The 17,956-nt window shown below is 44.8% G+C and overlaps 1 protein-coding gene and 1 long non-coding RNA gene across 2 annotated transcripts in view; both read left to right on the top strand.

Moving 5' to 3' along the window:
- Positions 1-9,379, top strand: part of LOC132404078 (cytosolic carboxypeptidase 3-like) — a 41,392-nt gene extending 32,013 nt beyond the window's left edge. Inside the window, exons 9-13 of the mRNA XM_059988092.1 lie at positions 2,985-3,111; positions 5,276-5,376; positions 6,747-6,874; positions 8,559-8,640; positions 9,269-9,379. Of these exons, the coding sequence (XP_059844075.1) occupies positions 2,985-3,111; positions 5,276-5,376; positions 6,747-6,874; positions 8,559-8,640; positions 9,269-9,379 (549 nt within the window). The remainder of the gene's footprint in view (positions 1-2,984; positions 3,112-5,275; positions 5,377-6,746; positions 6,875-8,558; positions 8,641-9,268) is intronic.
- A 179-nt stretch (positions 9,380-9,558) lies between these two features.
- LOC132388548 (uncharacterized) lies at positions 9,559-16,271 on the top strand. The gene is made up of 4 exons (XR_009510264.1): positions 9,559-9,665; positions 11,035-11,119; positions 14,551-14,709; positions 16,223-16,271. It is a non-coding gene; the product is annotated as an uncharacterized LOC132388548 (long non-coding RNA).
- Positions 16,272-17,956: the final 1,685 nt, after the last annotated feature.

Below are 17,956 nucleotides of genomic sequence, written 5' to 3'. Positions count from 1 at the left end.
GAAAGAGTGTTACTCTGGGGCCAGGGTGACAAACACAATCCCAACCCAGCACAGGGCACATATAAGATATCAGTAAAATGCAGTCACACAGAAAAAAGTCCGAGCCCCTGAGTCCATGAATGTGGCAGCAGTCTGTAATGAAACACAATATAGCTTGTCTTCTGCCAAGCCAACGCCGACTCTGATGCCTTCTTCCGGACAGCCGCAAACAAGTGACACTGTGGCCTCACCACGACCAGTGGCACACAGCTGCCCCACTGTCCGCACGGCATGGGGCAAAGCACAGTCACGCACACAAAGGAGAACACAGTCCAGGTCTCTGGACCCATGAACGGCACAGCAATCTGCAGCTGAGTAAACACTGTGGGTAGTTCTAATACCTCAACCTCGACACTCCCCTCCTGGATGGTGGTACCGCGGTTTGAGGCGCAATCCTCACTATGGCAGTTTGTCCGCCACTTACCAATAAACTAGGTAACTGGGCTTGCAGTATTCCACATAATCAATATCCAACAAGGTCTTGCAACCACAAGAAAAGCAGCTAAGGCCTTCACTCGCTGTTAGACTACGTACCTCTTCTGCACACCCACCCTGACACCTCTCCAGCAACACAGTCTGACCAAGATGTATAAGGTAGTGAGGGGCATTAATTGTGTGGATAGCCAGAGGCTTTTTCCCCAGGGCTGAAATGGCTAACACGAGGGGCATAGTTTTAAGGTGCTTGGAAGGAGGATGTCAGGGGTAAGTTTTTCACACAGAGAGTGGTGTGTGCGTGGAATGCACTGCCAGCAACGGTGGTGGAGGCAGATACAATAGGATCTTTTAAGAGACTCTTGGAAAGGTACATGGAGCTTAGAAAGATAGAGGGCTCTGCGCTAGGGAAATTCTAGGCAGTTTCTAGAGTAGGTTACATGGTCGGCACAACGTTGTGGGTGGAAGGGCCTGTAATGTGCTGTACATGTCTATCTTCTATGCCTAAGTCCAGCTCCATCAATTTCTCTGCCAACAAGCAACTCACTCATGGGGTAGACTTGCAGTATTTTAAGTTTTTAATGTTCAGCAAGGTCGGATGATCATAAAAGTACATTTAAAAAAGACATTAACACCTTTGGTTGGCCCCGTAGAAGCCACTGTGTCCAAGAGCACTGCTGTTGAAGGCAGGAGAATGGGGTTGAGAGGGATAATAAATCAGTCATGATGGAATGGTGGAACAGACTCGATGGGCCAAATGGCCTAATTCTGCTCCTATGTCTTATGGTCTTAAGGGGAAGGAGTACAGGAATGTGATCTTTCTATCAACAGCCTGTTGGAATCATTGACCATTGAACAGTACAACACAGGCCCACAATGTCTGTGCTAACAATGAACTCATCCCATACACTTGCTCATAGTCCTTATCAGAATCAGGTTTATTATCCCTGATGGTAGTAACAAGAAGAGGGCATGTCCCAGATGGGGAGGGTCCTTTGTGGTGGACACTGCCTCTTTAAGATGTCGTTGATGCTGGGGAGGGTTTTTATTTACAGACACAGCAAGAAAACAGGCCCTTCTGCCCCAATTACATTTGCTTTGCCTGTCATCCTTACTGGGGTATAGTCTACCGACAGGATCCTCTGTCCTGGGCCAGCCTTTCAAATTGTCCCTAGACGTAGCCCATCTTAAAATATCCTTCTTCTCCCAGGGATGAGGTCTTTGGAACTGCTGTAGCTCTGTGATGGGGTTTCTAGTCCCATACCCAACATGCAGAGGCCTGGGATGGTGCATGGTGGAGTTCCAATTACATTCGAGTGACCGATTTGCCCACCGACCCGTACTCATTTGGGACACGGGAAGTCCACGTGGTCACAGGAGAACAAGCCCGGGTCACTCGTGCTGATATTGCGTTATGCTAATCGTGCCTCCCCCGTATGCCCGTGATGGAGCTGGCTGAGTCTACAACCTTGCCATCCCGTCCATTGGAGCCTCCCACACCAGGCTGTGCCACAACAACCACCTCTCATTCAACGGTAGTAAAACCAAAGAGCTGATCATTTGCTACAGGAGGAAGCAACCACGTCCATGAACCAGTCCTCATCAGAGGTGGGGAGGGTCAATAGCTTTAAATTCCTTGGCATTATCATTTCAGGGGACTTGTCCTGGGACCAGTACATCACAAAGAAAGCATCGGTGGCAATTCTACTTTCTTCGAAGTTTGTGAAGATTTGGCATTTCATCTAAAACTTTGACAAAGTTACATGGATGCAGAGTGGAGAGTATCCTGACTGGTTGTATCACAGGCTGGTATGGAAACTCCAATGCCCAGGAATGGAAAAGCCTACAAGAAGTAGTGGATACAGCCCAGTCCATCACAGGAAAAGCCCATTCCCACCACTGAGCACATCTACAAGGAGTGCTGCCACAAAAAAGCAACATCCATCATCAAAGACCTCCAAAATCCAGGCCATGCTCTCTTCTCACTGAGGCCATTGGGAAGGAGGTACAGGAGTATGAAGTCCCACACCATCAACCATCAGACTCCTGAACTGACGTAGATAACTTATGTCAACACTGAATTGATTCTACGACCTATGGACTCACTTCGAGTACTCTACAACTCACTTTCTGTGTATTATTTATTAATTATTATTTTTGTAACTGAGCAATTTGTCTTCTCATGCACATTGATTTGCATATTGTCTGTCTTTGTGTTTTTTCATTGATTCTATTGTATTTCTTTGTTCTATTGTGAATGCCCTCAAGAAAATGATCTGAAGGTTGTAAATGGTGACACATACATACTTTGATAATAAATATACTTTGATTTTGACCTTGAGAATGTTCTCCACCATGCATCTGCAGAAATTTGCAGAAACAATCTATATCAGAATCAGGTTTAATATCACTGATATGAAATTTGTTGCATTTGGTGACATACTAAATCTCATTAAACTTTGAACAAATTAAAGCTGGCATTAATCCTAGTTTTAAAATTATTCTCCCCACAGTTCTCCTTCCCAAGCTGTAAGTTCCACATGAAGCGGGAGAAGGAAGGGACAGGCCGTGTGATGGCATGGAGGATGGGAGTGGTTAACAGTTACACACTGGAGACCACCTTCTGTGGCTCCACCTTGGGTGAGTGCAGAGTGGCCAATCAAACACTTCAATCAGACTGGCCATTCAGAAACAGGGTGGCCAATCAAACACTTCAATCAGACTGGCCATTCAGAAACAGGGTGGCCAATCAAACACTTCAATCAGACTGGCCATTCAGAAACAGGGTGGCCAATCAAACACTTCAATCAGACTGGCCATTCAGAAACAGGGTGGCCAATCAAACACTTCAATCAGACTGGCCATTCAGAAACAGGGTGGCCAATCAAACACTTCAATCAGACTGGCCATTCAGAAACAGGGTGGCCAATCAAGTGCTTTAATTAAGGTGACCAACCAGAACGTACACATACAAAATGTTGGAGGAGCACAGCAGGTCAGGCAGCTTCTATGGAATAGTCGAAGTTTCAGGCTGAGATCCTTCATCAGGACTGGAAATGAAGGGGGAAAATGCCAGGAGAAGAAGGTGGGAAGACAGGAAGGAGTGCAAGATAGAAAGTGACAGGTGAAGCCTGATGATCTGGTAGGAGAAGAAAGTGGACCATGAGAGAAAGAGAAGGAGGAGATTGGCAGGTGATAAGAGGGGAGCCAGAGTGGGGAATGGAAGAAGAGGGAGAGGGAAATTACTGGAAGTTAGAGAAATCAATATTCATGCCTTAAGATTGGAGGCTACCCAGATGGAATATGAGGTGTTGCTCCTGATGTGAGAGGTTGCTTCTGAGAGTGGCCTCATCACGGAAAATGAGGAGGCCATGGACCAACACATCTGAATAGGAATGAGGAGTGGAATTAAAATAGTTGGCTGTCAGGAAACTCTGCTTGTTGCAGATGTAGTGCAGGTTCTCGACAAAGTGACACCCCCCCCCCCAATTCTACAGGTATGTTGGGTCTTACCGATGAAGGGGCAGTCCCATCAGAAGTATGGACAACAGGGGTATAAATACCACCGGACTCGACAGACATCATCCCTGGTGGAAATGGCAGAGTTTGTCATTGAAACATCGGTTAAAGTAAATACCTAGACCTGGCTGGAAGCCCGAGAAGAACTTATTCGTCATATATGTTGGGAAAGCACTAGACCCTTGTTTTACATCTCACTGCTTTCACCACTGCTTCTGGCACCCACCACTCTCTGTGTAAAATAAATCTTTCCCTCTTTCACCTTAAATCAATGCCGCCTAATGTTAGATTTTGACCCTGGGGAAAAGACACTGGCTGTTTATGCCTCTCATCATTTTATAAACTCCTCAGCCTCTGCTGCTCCAGAGAGAACTGCCCAAGTTTGTCCACTGGCGATTCAGCTGGCAGACCACACAGGAAATTGACCTGGCAGGGTACCTGTGTGGAGATTGGTGATCACTCGGTGGATCTTTCCCATCCCCACACCACCCTCCTCACAAGGCAGCTAACCACGGAACTGATAGGCCATGCTGTCCGACCTGCCGAATTCCTCCGGCATTTTGTGTGCGTTGCTCTGGATTTCCAGCATCTGCAGAATCCCTCATGCTTAGAAGATTTACTTCACCCAGAGGGTGGTGAATTTCTGGAATCTTTTGTGATCTGGAGTGGCCTAGTTGTTGAGGACTTTCAGAATCAGAGTCAGGGTTATTGTTACCATTCACCTACAAGTCCCCAGCTGAGATTGCCAGCGAGTGGTGGGTGTGGGTTCGAATTCAACATTCAGAGAAGTTTGGATAAGTCCCTGGATGGGAGGGGTATGGAGGGCTATGGTCCAGGTGCAGAACAATGGGACCAGGCAGAATAACCGTTCAGCACAGACTGTTTTTGTGCTTGTTTCTGTGCCACAGCACTTTGTGTCTCCTTGTCATGCAATTTTATTTAATTTTATTTAGAAATACTGTACAGCTCAGTAACAGGTCCAGTCAACCCATGCTGGCAAATTACAGGCACCTGGCCAATTAACCTACTAATCCGCATGTCTTTGGAATATGGGAAGAAACTGGAGCACCTGGAATAAACCCAGACAGTTGCTTACAGACAGCAGCAGAACTGAATTGGATCACTGGCACTGTCCTAACATTACACCGACTTTTACACTACAACGGGGAAGGGAAGGGTTAGATTGAACCTAGGGTAAACTGCAGTTTATGGTCTCCTTGGATGGTGGGATGGGAATCATAGGCTGTTTGAGGGTTTTTTCTTCACCCTGATTGCTCAATTGCAGGGAACAAAAGGAATACTCACTTCAATGTGAGAGACCTGGAGGTGATGGGCTTCCACTTTTGTGACACTCTGCTGGACTATTGCGATCCCGACCAGTCAAAGGTAACTTTACAGTTTGCTGCCTCAAGGTGAGCACAAGGCAGGCTTCCCCAGCCTGCTCGGCCATTCAGTAAGTCTATGTGTCATTCGATTGTAACCTCAACACATTATCACGTTACCCTCTCAGGCCCCGCACCCTCGCCTCTCCAGCATGTCTACAACACTATGGAAACACCTAGCATATCCAATCCATCACAGGGAAGACCCCCCCCCCCCACCACTGAGCACTCCCACAAGAAAGCAGCATTCATCATCAAGGACCTCCACCATCCAGGCCATGGTCTCCTCTCACTACTGACATCAGGAAGGAGGTACAGGAGTCTCAGGTCCCACACCACCAGGTTCAGGATCAGTTATTACCCTTCATCCATCAATGTTCTGAACCAGCATGGATAACTTAACTCACCTTAACACTAAACTGATTCCATAACCTAAGGACTCACTTGCAAAAACTCTAAAACTCAGTCTCAGCATTTATCTATCTGTCCATTTATTTTTGTAATTGTACTGTTTTGTTTCCTTTTGCACTTTGGTTGTTTGTCCATTCTTGTGTGTAGTTTTTCATTCATTCTATTGTCTTACTACAAATGCCTGCAAGAAAACATATCTCTAGGTAGTACAATATATGGTGACATTTGTACTTAGGTAATAAACTTACTTTGAAATGTGACCTTTGAAATTTGAAATTGAAACAACCTCTCAGTTACAATTCACACTGGGGAGCTTATTGACCAGCTAATTTTTGGAAGACGCCATGGAATTTGGTGCAGTTTGTACCTCCCCATTCCTCAAACATGGACTGACACAATGTGGACCCATCCTGTTTTTGTCATCCATTTAGCTTCCTATTCCAATAATTCTGCAACAAATTACAATGTTTTTCCCTAGTACAATAACATGGGCACGACCTCACAGTCTACCCTATTGGGGCCTTGTGCTTTACTGCACTTTCTCTGTAACTGTAACACTTTATTCTACACTCTTACTTGACCCACTGCAATCTGCCTATCACCATAATAGGTCAACGGTAGATGCAATCTCAATGGCTCTTCACAAGGCCTTAGACCACCTGGACAACACAAACACCTACGTCAGGATGCTGTTCATTGACTATAGCTCAGCGTTCAACACCATCATTCCCACAATCCTAATTGATAAGTTACAGAACTCTGGGCCTCTGTATCTCCCTCTGCAATAGGATCCTTGACTTCCTAACCGGAAGACCAGAATTTGTGCCGTTTAGTGGCAATATCTCCTCCTGACGAATGAATGCTGATTTCCCCAAACATTTTGTGCGTTGCTCCAGACTTCCAGCATCTACAGTTTCTCACGTCCCCGCTGAGAACTAATTGACGTTGTCTTTCCTGATCCAGTACACACAATGCATTAACCAGCTGAAGAACCAGATGAAGGAAGATATTGCAGCCAAAATGGGAATTCCTGGTGCTGCTTATGACTCTGATGCTCCACTCAGCGACATCTTGTCCTGCATTGAGTCCAGGTTTGTACTTCTTCATTGATACGCTAATAATTAATTGGATATTTGGAGGAGTCGATGAAACTTGGGGGTCCAAATTCACAGATCCCTTAAAAATGCCGCACATGTTGGTAGGGTGGTTATGGCCATTAGTTGGGAGATTGACTTCATGAACTGTGAGGGAATGTTACTGTCCAGCTGTGGCTCAGAGGGAAAGGGGAGGAATGGTCTCGGTCCGAAATGTCGACTGTACTTTTTCCTTAGATGCTTCCTGGCCTGCTGAGTTCCCCCTGCATTTTGTGTGTGTTGTTTGGATTTCCAGCATCTGCAGATTTTCTTTGTTATTAGGTTGTGTTGGTTGTTGGTGCAAATGACACATTTCACTGTATGTTTCCATGTACAGTACTGTGTAAAAGACTTAGCTTACATATAGCTAGAGTGCCTAAGATTTTTGCACAGTACTGCAGTCATTTAATATATTGCACTGTACTCCCACAACAAAAAAGAAAGCAAATTCCATGACATGTGAGTGACCACAAACCTAATTCTGATATGAGTCTCTGTTATGAACTAGGAGTGGGAAGGGGCAGGGAGAGGGGGATTGTGGTTGGGAGAAGGGGGAGGAAGGGGGAGGGGGATTGTGGTTGGGAAAAGAAGAAGCAAGGGGAAGGGAGAGCAGGAAGCACCAGAGAGACATTCTGTAGTGATTAACAAAACAATTGTTTGGAATCAAATGACATTGCATGCTGTCTCAGGGTTGGGTGTGTCTGCACCCGCACCATCTCCTTGCCCTTGGCACTCCTCCTTTGCCATTTGTCACACACTCCTCCTGTGGCACTCCACCCTCGCCATTCCTGACATCCTTCGCTCCCTCCAGATTTACAAACTAGCTCACCACTCCACGTTGTCTAATATAGTATCGTGCAAAAGTCTTAGGGACACTAACTATATTTATGTGCCTAAGACTTTTGTAGAGTACTGTACATGTTATACGTAAATCTGAATCTGCTGTTTTGAACAAACTCAGTGTCTGAATCTCCAGATCCCACTGGGACTGAGAATTCCAAAGGATCTCCAAATCTGACTGAAGAAATTTCCCGAAACTGCCTAGCCCTTACTCAAAGATTTGTCTTGATGAGGGGGTCTCAGCCCAAAAGGTTGATTCAATTCCTTTCCATAGATGCTGCCTAACCTTCGGTATTTTATGTGTGTTACTCTGGAATTCCAGCACCCAAAGAACCTCTTGTGTTAAAGATTAGTTTTATTTGTCACATGTGCACTGAAACATACAGTTAAATGTGCTTGCATCAAAATAAGCCGGGGTCATCCTGCAAGTTTCACCAAGCTTCTGGTGCCAACATTGCACGCCCACAACTCACTAACCCTAACCTGTACATCTTTGGAGTGTGGGAAGAAGCCAGAGCACTTGGAGGGAACCCACATGGTCATGGGGACTCCGTACGGACCAGAACTGAACCCCGATCGGTGATCGCTGGTGCTCTAAATTGATTGAGCTAACCACTATTCCATGAGGCCTGGTCTTAGACTCTTGGTCAGTGGAAACATCTCCCTGTATCTTAAAGAACGTGTCTGCTTGATGAGACAGTCCATCAGTACTGATCCAGGTCATGCCTGGGTCTCAGGCGTTGTTGTTTACATCCTTGTTTCTGTAGGTGAAATGGTCAATATCTTTTCTGTTTCATTTCAGCACCACAGGATCAAACAGCTCTGAATCAGATGAGCCCCCTTTGAAATTAGTTGGCAAGGAATGTGCTAAATTCCCCAGAAAGGTTGTACAGAAAAAGTTCTTTCATTTTAAAGTCATGTTTATTCTCATAAGCACGAGTATATGAAAATTGATCACAATGTAGTATAGGCAGTAATATTTACTTAGGTCATAAATTTACTTTGACTTTTGCAATGAAAAACTTGCATTAGCATCACAGATACATTAAGCAGAAGATACAAAAGCATGTACCACGAGTTTCACATTAGTGACTACCCCGCTGTTATCAGACTCTCAAACGGACCTCTCACATGCTTAAATATGAACTCTCGATCTCCCAACTTAACTCATCATGGCCCTTGCACTGTATTTGTCTACCAGCACTGCCCTTTCTCTGTAAATGTAACACAATATTCTGCATTCTGTTTTTTAAAAATTTCTTTTACTTACATACTTACTAAAGGCATTGATTTGTCTTTGATGGTACACAAGCAAAAACTTTTCACTGCATCCAAGTGACAACAATAATAGATCAACAGCAAAACTATTTCCACTTGATTCTCCTTCCCTGTTCCCTGTGGAACCAGGAACTTTACTCTGAAGATCAATAGGGACGAGGGAGGGAAGAACAGGCATTGATAAGAAATCTTTGAATGCAGCATTTGTATGGAATGCATCCTCTTCCTCTTTAGCAGAACGTGGTGAAGAGAAGAAAGCAACTGAAAACCAAAGGGGAGAGGGAAACCTCCTACTTGATCCGGAAGGCAATGGGCGCTGAGAAGCATCACAAGGTACAGTGTTAACCAAGGGGAGGGGTGAGTGTGGTAGTGATGGAGGGGAAGGATGGAATGCAGAACGGAGGGAGGGGATAAAAATGTTGGAAACCCCTGCTTTAAACCGTCCCCCGTATGGCTAATACTGAATCCTACCACAGTCGAGTGTAGCTGGGTCTTTTCATCATGTGTTGTGTTTCTGTTTTCTTCACGAGCAAAGACTCGCAAGGCGTCTGTGGAGGTCCAAGCTGAGAAGTTGCAGAACCGTAGCTCCCAGCAACATGATAGTGAGCCAGACTCAGACACAAATGTCAATGTAAGTTATGTGTTGCCGTTTTAACGTGTTAGTGAACACATTCAACCCACTGAAGAATTTCTGGGAAAAAAAGGGTTAATGTACGAGGCTCTGGGTCTGTACTCACTGGCATGTAAGAAAATGACGTAGGACCTCATTGACACGTATCCAATATTAAAAAGCCAACACTGAGTGGATGTTAGTGCCAGAATATGTAGCATCCCTAGCACATCCTGGTACGCTTTGATGAATGTGTGAGAAATAAACCTGAATCGGAATCTGAGAGGACTTTTCCCTTAGTAGGAGAGTCTAGTCAGAGAGCCTAGAGGATAGCTGTAAAATAGAAGGACACCCCTTTAGAACAGAAATGAAGAGGAATTTATTTAGCCAGACGGTGGTGTAGCCTCCAATGTTCCAGATGAAGCAATCCAATCTCTCCTTATAACTGCTATTGTTGAGAGCCATTGAGTCTTCGTCGACTCTATGGATAGTGTCGTTGTCCATAGGGTTTACATGGCAAGATATGGAAGTAGATTGCTAGGACCGCTGCTGCCCAGGTTGGGACCCGGCCAGATTCGAACTCAGGACCACCCACCTCAAAGTCCAGTGCCGATGCCACTACACCATTGGTATCCCGGTGAGCCGCTTTCACACCCTCTCCAAAACCTCCACATCCTTCATGTAATGGGGTAACCAGAACGGCACATAATTCACCATATTTCCTATGTTTTAGTGCTGGCTTCACTACAGATTATCAGATGGGAATACACTTGGGACCTTTTTCAAAGTTGAAAGTTCAAAGCAAATTTATTATCCTAGCATGTACAAGTCAGCACATACCACCCGTGATTCACCTTCTTGGGGCATTCACAGGAGATACTATTAAACACAATGACGAACGACACACAGAGATGGACAACCAACCAATGCACAAAAGACGCCAAATTGTCCAAATTAAAACAAACAAACAAACAAATAAATAATGATATCATGAATAAGAGATGTAGAGCCCTTGAAAGTGAGTCCATAGGTTGTGGCAATACACACACAATGCTGGAGGAACTCAGCAGTCCGGGCAGCATCTATGGAAAAGAGTAAACAGTCGAACTTTCAGGCTGAGACCTTTCATCATAGGCTGTAGAATTAGTTCAGTGCTGAGGTGAGTGTGGTTCAGGAGCCTGATGGTTGTAGGGGAATAACTGTTTGTGAACCTGGTGGTGTGGGGCCTATAGCTTCTATACCTCTTTCCATTTGGCAACAGTGAGAAGGGAGCATGGCTTGGGTGGTGGGGCCCTTGATAATGGATGCAGTTTTTTTTGTGACACGCTCCTTGCAGATGTGCTCAATGGCGGACTATTTCCCTGCTCTTTATGTTATCTCTATTTCACAGGATCTGTGCAAGCCTAGTGAAAGTTCACTGTGTGATGCCCCTACATCTGGAGGAGTATCTGTGAAACGACACCGTGCCACAAAAAGTAAGAGGTTTGTCTCATGGCAAAAGTAACAGCAACATCAATTGTGTAAGATGACTTATCGAAGGAAATGTTGCCATGGCAAAGGGCAAGTTAGTATGGATTAAATTCCATCTGCCACTTCTCAGCCCAGCTCTGTATCCTAACAATGTCCCACTGTAAAGTCCAAAAACCCTCCACACTATCCACAACATCACCAACCATTATGACATCTGCAAACTATTGGAAGGATCCTCTCCAGGTCCAGTCTGTCCAAGCCTTCCAATATCTGGTAGGTTTCAGAGAGGTTCCCCCACCCCCTCATAGCACCATTCTCTAAACTCCAGCGAGTACAGGCCCAGAGCCATCAAGTGCTCTTCATACAATAGACAATGCTTTCATTCTTGTGTACTCTCTCCAATGCCAGCATTTCCTTTCTCAGATGAGGGTCCCAAAACTGCTCATAGTACTCCAAGTGTGTTCTGACCAATGCTTTATAAAGCCTCAGCATTACATTCTTGCTTTTATGTTCTCGTCCTCTTGAATTGAATGCCAATATTACATTTGCATTTGCCTTCCTTGCTACTGACTCAACCTGCAAGAAAACCAATCTTATCCAGATAGGATAGCAACATATAAGAACAATTTAGACAGGCACATGAACAGGCAGGTAAAGGAGGCAGATGGAATTAGATTGGTGGTCTGAAGGACTTACTTTTGTGCTGTACTGTTCTAAGATTTAAGGTATATTTTAGCATATGTGCATCAGAACATAGAGTGAAATGCATTGCTTTGGGTCAACGGAGGCAGCCTGCTTCTGGAAGTCACTGAAGGAATATATTTACAAAGGAAACAGATTGATCTCTAGATATTGAAGGCATTAAGGAGAGCAGGGAAAAAGCCGGAAGGTTGCATTAATCATCATTAAAGACCTTCACCATTTGTGACATGTTCTCTTCTTACCAGGGAGGTGGTACTGGAACCTGAAGACCCACACTCAATGATTCAGAAACAGGTTCGTCCCCTCCTTCATCAGATTTCTGATCAGTCCATGAACCCATGAACACTACCTTACAGATCTGGTTTTTTTTGCGCTATTTATTTATTTTGTAATTTATAGTAATTTTGTCTCTTTGCACTGTATTGCTGCCGCAAAACAGCAAACTTCACATCATATAAGGCAGTGTTAATAAACTTGATTCTGATACAGATTGAGATATGCTGTGTAATTGGACCCTGATGGTATGGAATCCAGGTTCAAAATGCTGGATGGCCCATCATTACTCCTGTGGGCAGCACGGTGATTAATGCATCACTTTACAGCACCAGTGAGCAAGCTTCAATTTCTACCAGTGTCTGTAAGGAGATTGTATTCTCTCACTGTTACCATGTGGGTTTCCGTTGGGAGCTCCAGTTTCCTCCCACAGTCCAACGCCGTTTGGGTAAGGGTTAGTAAGTGGTGGGCATGGTGAAACTTGTGTGTTGCCCTCAGCACGTTCATTATAAATGCAAACAACGCATTTCACTGTATGTTTTGACGATTCGAGGTGCATGTGACAAATAACGCTGATCTTAAATATGCTATAGCCTGTTGCAATAACAAACTGCCGGAGAAACTGAACAGGTCAGGCAGCATCTGTGGAAGGAAAATGACAGTCAGCGGTTCTGTCTGAGACCCTGCGTCCATCTTGATCCATCAACTCTCCATCTCCCCACACCGCTTGGTATTGGTTTTGGTTTATAGTTGTCACAAATATCTGAAGCACTGAGGACATCTTCAAAAGGACATGCCTCAGAAAGGCCGCATCCATCGCTAAGGACCCCATCACTCAGTGATTCACTGTTTCAATTTAATATCAGTAGAGAGTAACCAACCTGGAATTCTTACTCTTCACAGACATCCACGAAACAGAGAGGAAAAACCCCAAAGAATGAACGACAGAAAAAAAAGTTACAATCCCAATGCCCCCTTCCCCCCTGCCACGCACAAGCAGAAGCAAAGCACCAACACCCCTGCCCCCCTATTCCAGCAAAAAGCCTCACCCCCACCATGAAAGCAATAGCAAGTCCCCAGACACCATGATCTGTAGACCACCAAAATTACACCCAGCATCGCTCATTTCAAGTTCCCCTGAGGGGAGAATCAGCAGTCTCTCTCTCTCTCTCCCCCACTCTCCCTCCCTCCCTCCAAGTACAGAGGCCTCCGACAGCTGAACCCGCCTGACCTCTTGAGTTCCTCTGGCACTTTGTGTTAAAAGAAGAGACCTTTATTTGTTTAGTCTGCCCTAGGTTTGAGTTCATCTAAAAGGTTGATATTGTTGAATTAATCTGTAGAATTGTTACTTCTCTTGTATGTTTGCTTGTATTTTTATATAATCACCTACTATACATATGTGTAAATGTTCAGTGAATTTTCCAGGAATTACGGTATAGTTGTCTCTTTAATTTTCTAGAAATTTCAGATTTCACTCAGTGTCACACTACTGTCAATTTGAAGCTGTCTATTTTATAGGTTAATTGTTATCACGGAAAATTTTGTTATCTCAAGACTGAGAATTGAGATGACCAAAACTGTTCCCTTTTTTTTCTTTGTAGTCTCAGCTCTTCTTTCTTGCTTGTTCTTGTGACATTTAATAAAATGGTCATAAGCAACACGTCTTATGCCTCATCCTTGACTTCAAAAGGAATCTTTGGATCGCTAAAGTATAGGGGTCCAATTGTATTTAAAGACTGGCTGAAATTAATTTGAGCTCAGAAAATGAATAGAAGAGTTCCTCATGCATGTGACCATAAGTCTGTGAAATATACTGTAGGCTCAGGATTAGGCTGTTTGGCCCATCGAGTCTGCTCCACCATCCCATCATGGCTGATTTATTATCTCTCTCAACCCCATTCTCCTGCCTTCTCATTGCAACATTCAGCGCCATAACTAATCAAAAACCTATCAAACTCCAATTTAAATATACCCAATGACGTGGCCTCCAGTGACGTTGATGGCAATGAATTCCAGATATTCCACCCACTGGCTAAATAAATTCTTCTTTGTCTCTGGTCTAAAGAGATGCCCTTGTACTCTGAGCTTGTGCCCCCTTGTCCTAGACTCCCCCACTACAAGAAACGTACACTCCAGCTCCACTCAATCTAGGCCTTTTAATATTTGAGAGGTTTCAGTGAGATCCAGGCCCCCCCCACCCATTCTCCTAACCTCCAGTGAGTACAGGCCTGAGCCATCAAACACTCCTCGTGCATTAACCCTTTCATTTCTGGGATCATCCTTGTGAAGCTCTTCTGGAACCTCTCCAATGCCAGCACATCGTATCTTAGATAAGTGGCCTAAAACTGCTTGTCATATTCCAAGTGTGGTCTGACCAATGCATAGAAAGCCTGGGAAAAATTAAGGGTTTGTGAAATATGTAGAAGTAAGCATAATTTTGACTGTTTCTTTTACTCATTAGAGTTTAGGTTGGTTCCAAAAACAAACAACACGAGGAAGGGGACAGCTTCTTTGGTGCCGCACCAGCTTGACTTTCCAGTTCATTTCTTACCTATTGGGAAAACAAAGTTTCCTTTCTTCAACCAAGAGGAGAGCAAAAAGTGGAGGCTGCCCGGAACAAGTAAGTGAGAATTACAGAGTCTCTGCATTAAGTAGAGTGATTGTTTCGAGGATTAGGGATTACCTCCTCTGGGATCGGGTGTGACTTTCTGCAGTTTCAGTTACTAATTGGTAATTGGATTTTGTTATGATGTGCACCTCTCCAATACCCCTTTCATTCAAACTTCCCTTAAGTGTAGCAATCGACCCCATTTCCACCACTTCCACAGGCAGCTCATTCCATATTCACACTACCCTCTGAGTTACCCTAAAAGGTCAATTCAAAAGTTCAAGTTCAAAGTAAATTTATTATCAAAGCACATACATGTCACCACCCACAACCCTGAGGTACCTTTTCTTGCAGGAATTCACAGTAAATACAAAGAAACATAATAGACTCAATGGAAAACTGCACAACAAAGGCTGACAAATAACCAATGTGCAATAGACAACAGAGGTTCACAGGAACGATTCTGGCAATGAAAGGATTAACGAGTATGGAGTGGTCGACGGCTTGTTGGAGATCAGAAGAATGATGGGGGTATCTCATCAAATTGAATATTGAAAGGCCTAGATAGAGCGGATGTGGAGGGGATGCAAATCCGGGGCCAGAGGGCACAGCGTCAGAAGAGTTAGAACAGAGATGAGAAGGAATTTCTTTAGCTAGTCGGCAGTGAATCTGTGGAATTCATTGCCAAAGACAGCAATGGAAGCCAAGTTATTGAGTTTATTTAAAATAGAGGTTGGTTAGTCAGAGCATCAATGGTTACAGGGAGAAGGCAAGAAAATGGTGCTGAGAGGGTAATAACTCAGCCCTGATGGAACGGCAGAGTAGAGTCAATGGGCCTAGTGGCCTAGTTCTGCTCCTATGTCATATGACATTGAAACATCTTCTCCATCAATGATCCACACAGCCTGAGGGCCTGCAGGTGTCACCACCCTTTTGGCACCAACATAGCATGCCCACAACTTACTAATCCTTACCATCCCGTACATCTTTGGAACGTGGGAGGAAATGCATGGAGTCACGGGAGGACATACAAACTCCTTACAGACAAGGGTGGGATTTGAACACCAATCGGTGATTGCCAGCACCGTAAAACATTGCCTGCTATGCTACGATGCTATTCAGGAAGTCTGAATGCCATCCGTATACAGAACATCCGATGTACCTTTATAAATACGTTGAGGTAGTACAAAAAGAAAATGCAGAATAGAGTGAGAGTTAGAGAGAAAGTGCAATGCAGGCAGACATAAGGTGCAAAAGGCCACAAATAACTAGATTGTGAGGTCAAGAGCCCACCAGGTGGTCTGTTCAATCGTCTTAAAGCAGCAGAACAGAAACTGCCCTTGAGCCTGGTGGTACATGTTCTCAAGTCTTGGTATTATCTGTCTGAAGGGGGGTGGTAGAATGCTCGGGGTAGAAAGGGAACACTGTTTTCTTGAGGCAGAAGGAAGTGCAGATAGAGTCCACAGTTTTTTTTGTGAACAAGTAGAAATTGTTTATTCATCTGCATCTTATTTCTCTTCCACAGACACTATCTATAATGTTCTTGCTGTGCCCTCATCCCTCTTAGCATCAGATGGATTCAGGTAGGTGGGACTGTTGGTCTAAAGTACCAGGGCAACTTCATAGTTACACAAAGTTCAAAGCATAAGGTGACAGGGAAAAGGCGGGAGAAGGGGGTTGAGAGGGAAAATAAATCAGCCATGATGGAATAGTGGGGCAGACTTGATGGACTGAATGGCCTAATTCTGCTCTGATGTCCATTAATCCACAGGACACCCCTTCAGGCAGTGAGTTGCAGATTCCATCCACACTCTGAGTGGAAAAACCATCAAAAGCTCTTCTCCCTACCCTAAACACATGTTTGTGATGCCTCTACCAGGGGGCATTTCTACAGGAGAGGTTCAGAGCAATGTGAGGCAAATGGAACAGGCTTATAGCATTGGATCAGACCCTTCTGTCCAACCGGATCGTACTGACCAAGATGCTTATCTAAGCTAGTTCCATTTGCCCATGTTTGCTCAATGACCCATCTAAACCTTGCATTTCTATGTACCTGTCCAAATATCCTTTAAATGTCATAAGTTTACCCTCCTACCCCTTCTTCTGGCAACTTGTTCCACATCTCCTCTGTGTGGAAAAATTGCTCCTCAGATCCCCTTTTTATTTTTCCCTCTCAACTTAAACCTATGCCCCCTAGTTTTAAACACTCCTACTCAGGGGGGGGGGGGAGACTGTGACCTTCCACCTAACCTAGAACCCTCATGATTTTATGAATTCCTATAAAGTCACCCCTCAGCCTCCTTCACTCCAGGGAAAACAGTCCCAGCCTGTCCAGTCTCCTTATAATCCAAGCCCTTCAATCCAGGCAATATCTTTGTTAATCTTTCCGCACCCTCTCTAGATTGGGGTGGCTCGTTAGCACAGTGATTAGCATAACACGATTACAGTGCCAGCGACCCGGGTTCAATTCCTCCCGTTGTCTATGTAAAGAGGGTTTCTTCTTTTTTGTTAACTAGCAGGAATGCTAATTTACTGATAACGAGAATTGTATTCCTTTGTAAACCAAATGGGGATTAATGTTCTTTCTTCTGAGTCTGTAAGCTTTTGTTGACGGGCTTTTGGGCAGATTGGCGTGAGGGGGTCGAGAGAGAGGACGCAATGCTCTAAGCTGGGCGAGGATCGGACCCCAAAGGGGGGTCCGAGGCCGGGAGATTCTCCGGGGTGGGGGGATGAAGCTAGATGTGCTTGGTTGACCACTTGGAGGGTCCTGAGCTGCGAGTCGAGGAGTTCGGAGGGGATCGAATGGTGGCCAGAAGACTTCAGTAATTGAGCTCCAACGGCTGTGCACGAAGTGGTTTGGACTTTGATAAGTTTGGCGCCTTTTCTTTAGTTTTCTCTTCATATATACTGTATCGTTATTAATCACTTAGTTATAGTAACCTTTATAAATCGTACTCATTTAATCGCATATGGTGTACTGTCTGTTTTTGGGCGAGGCGGGGACATCACACAGCATCCACACCAGCTGATTACCCAGTGTGGTGGGGCCGAAGGCTGCTCCCCCTAGACAAGAACGAGCTGAGCGAGCCTGAGGCGACCCAGGGGGTTACATTGTGGGGTGCTCGTCCGGGATTGATTTCTGTGGAAGTTGTGTGATCACCCTCTTTAAATTGTGTCTGCGGCGAAGAGCTGGTGTGCCTTTGTGGGTGTGTGATTTCTGGTTATCACTGCGTGTGTGTTGGGTGGGGTGGCTGCTGTT

The sequence above is a fragment of the Hypanus sabinus genome, chromosome 2 (assembly GCF_030144855.1).
Source record: "Hypanus sabinus isolate sHypSab1 chromosome 2, sHypSab1.hap1, whole genome shotgun sequence".
NCBI lineage: Eukaryota > Metazoa > Chordata > Chondrichthyes > Myliobatiformes > Dasyatidae > Hypanus > Hypanus sabinus.
This window is presented reverse-complemented; position numbering and strand designations above follow the sequence as displayed.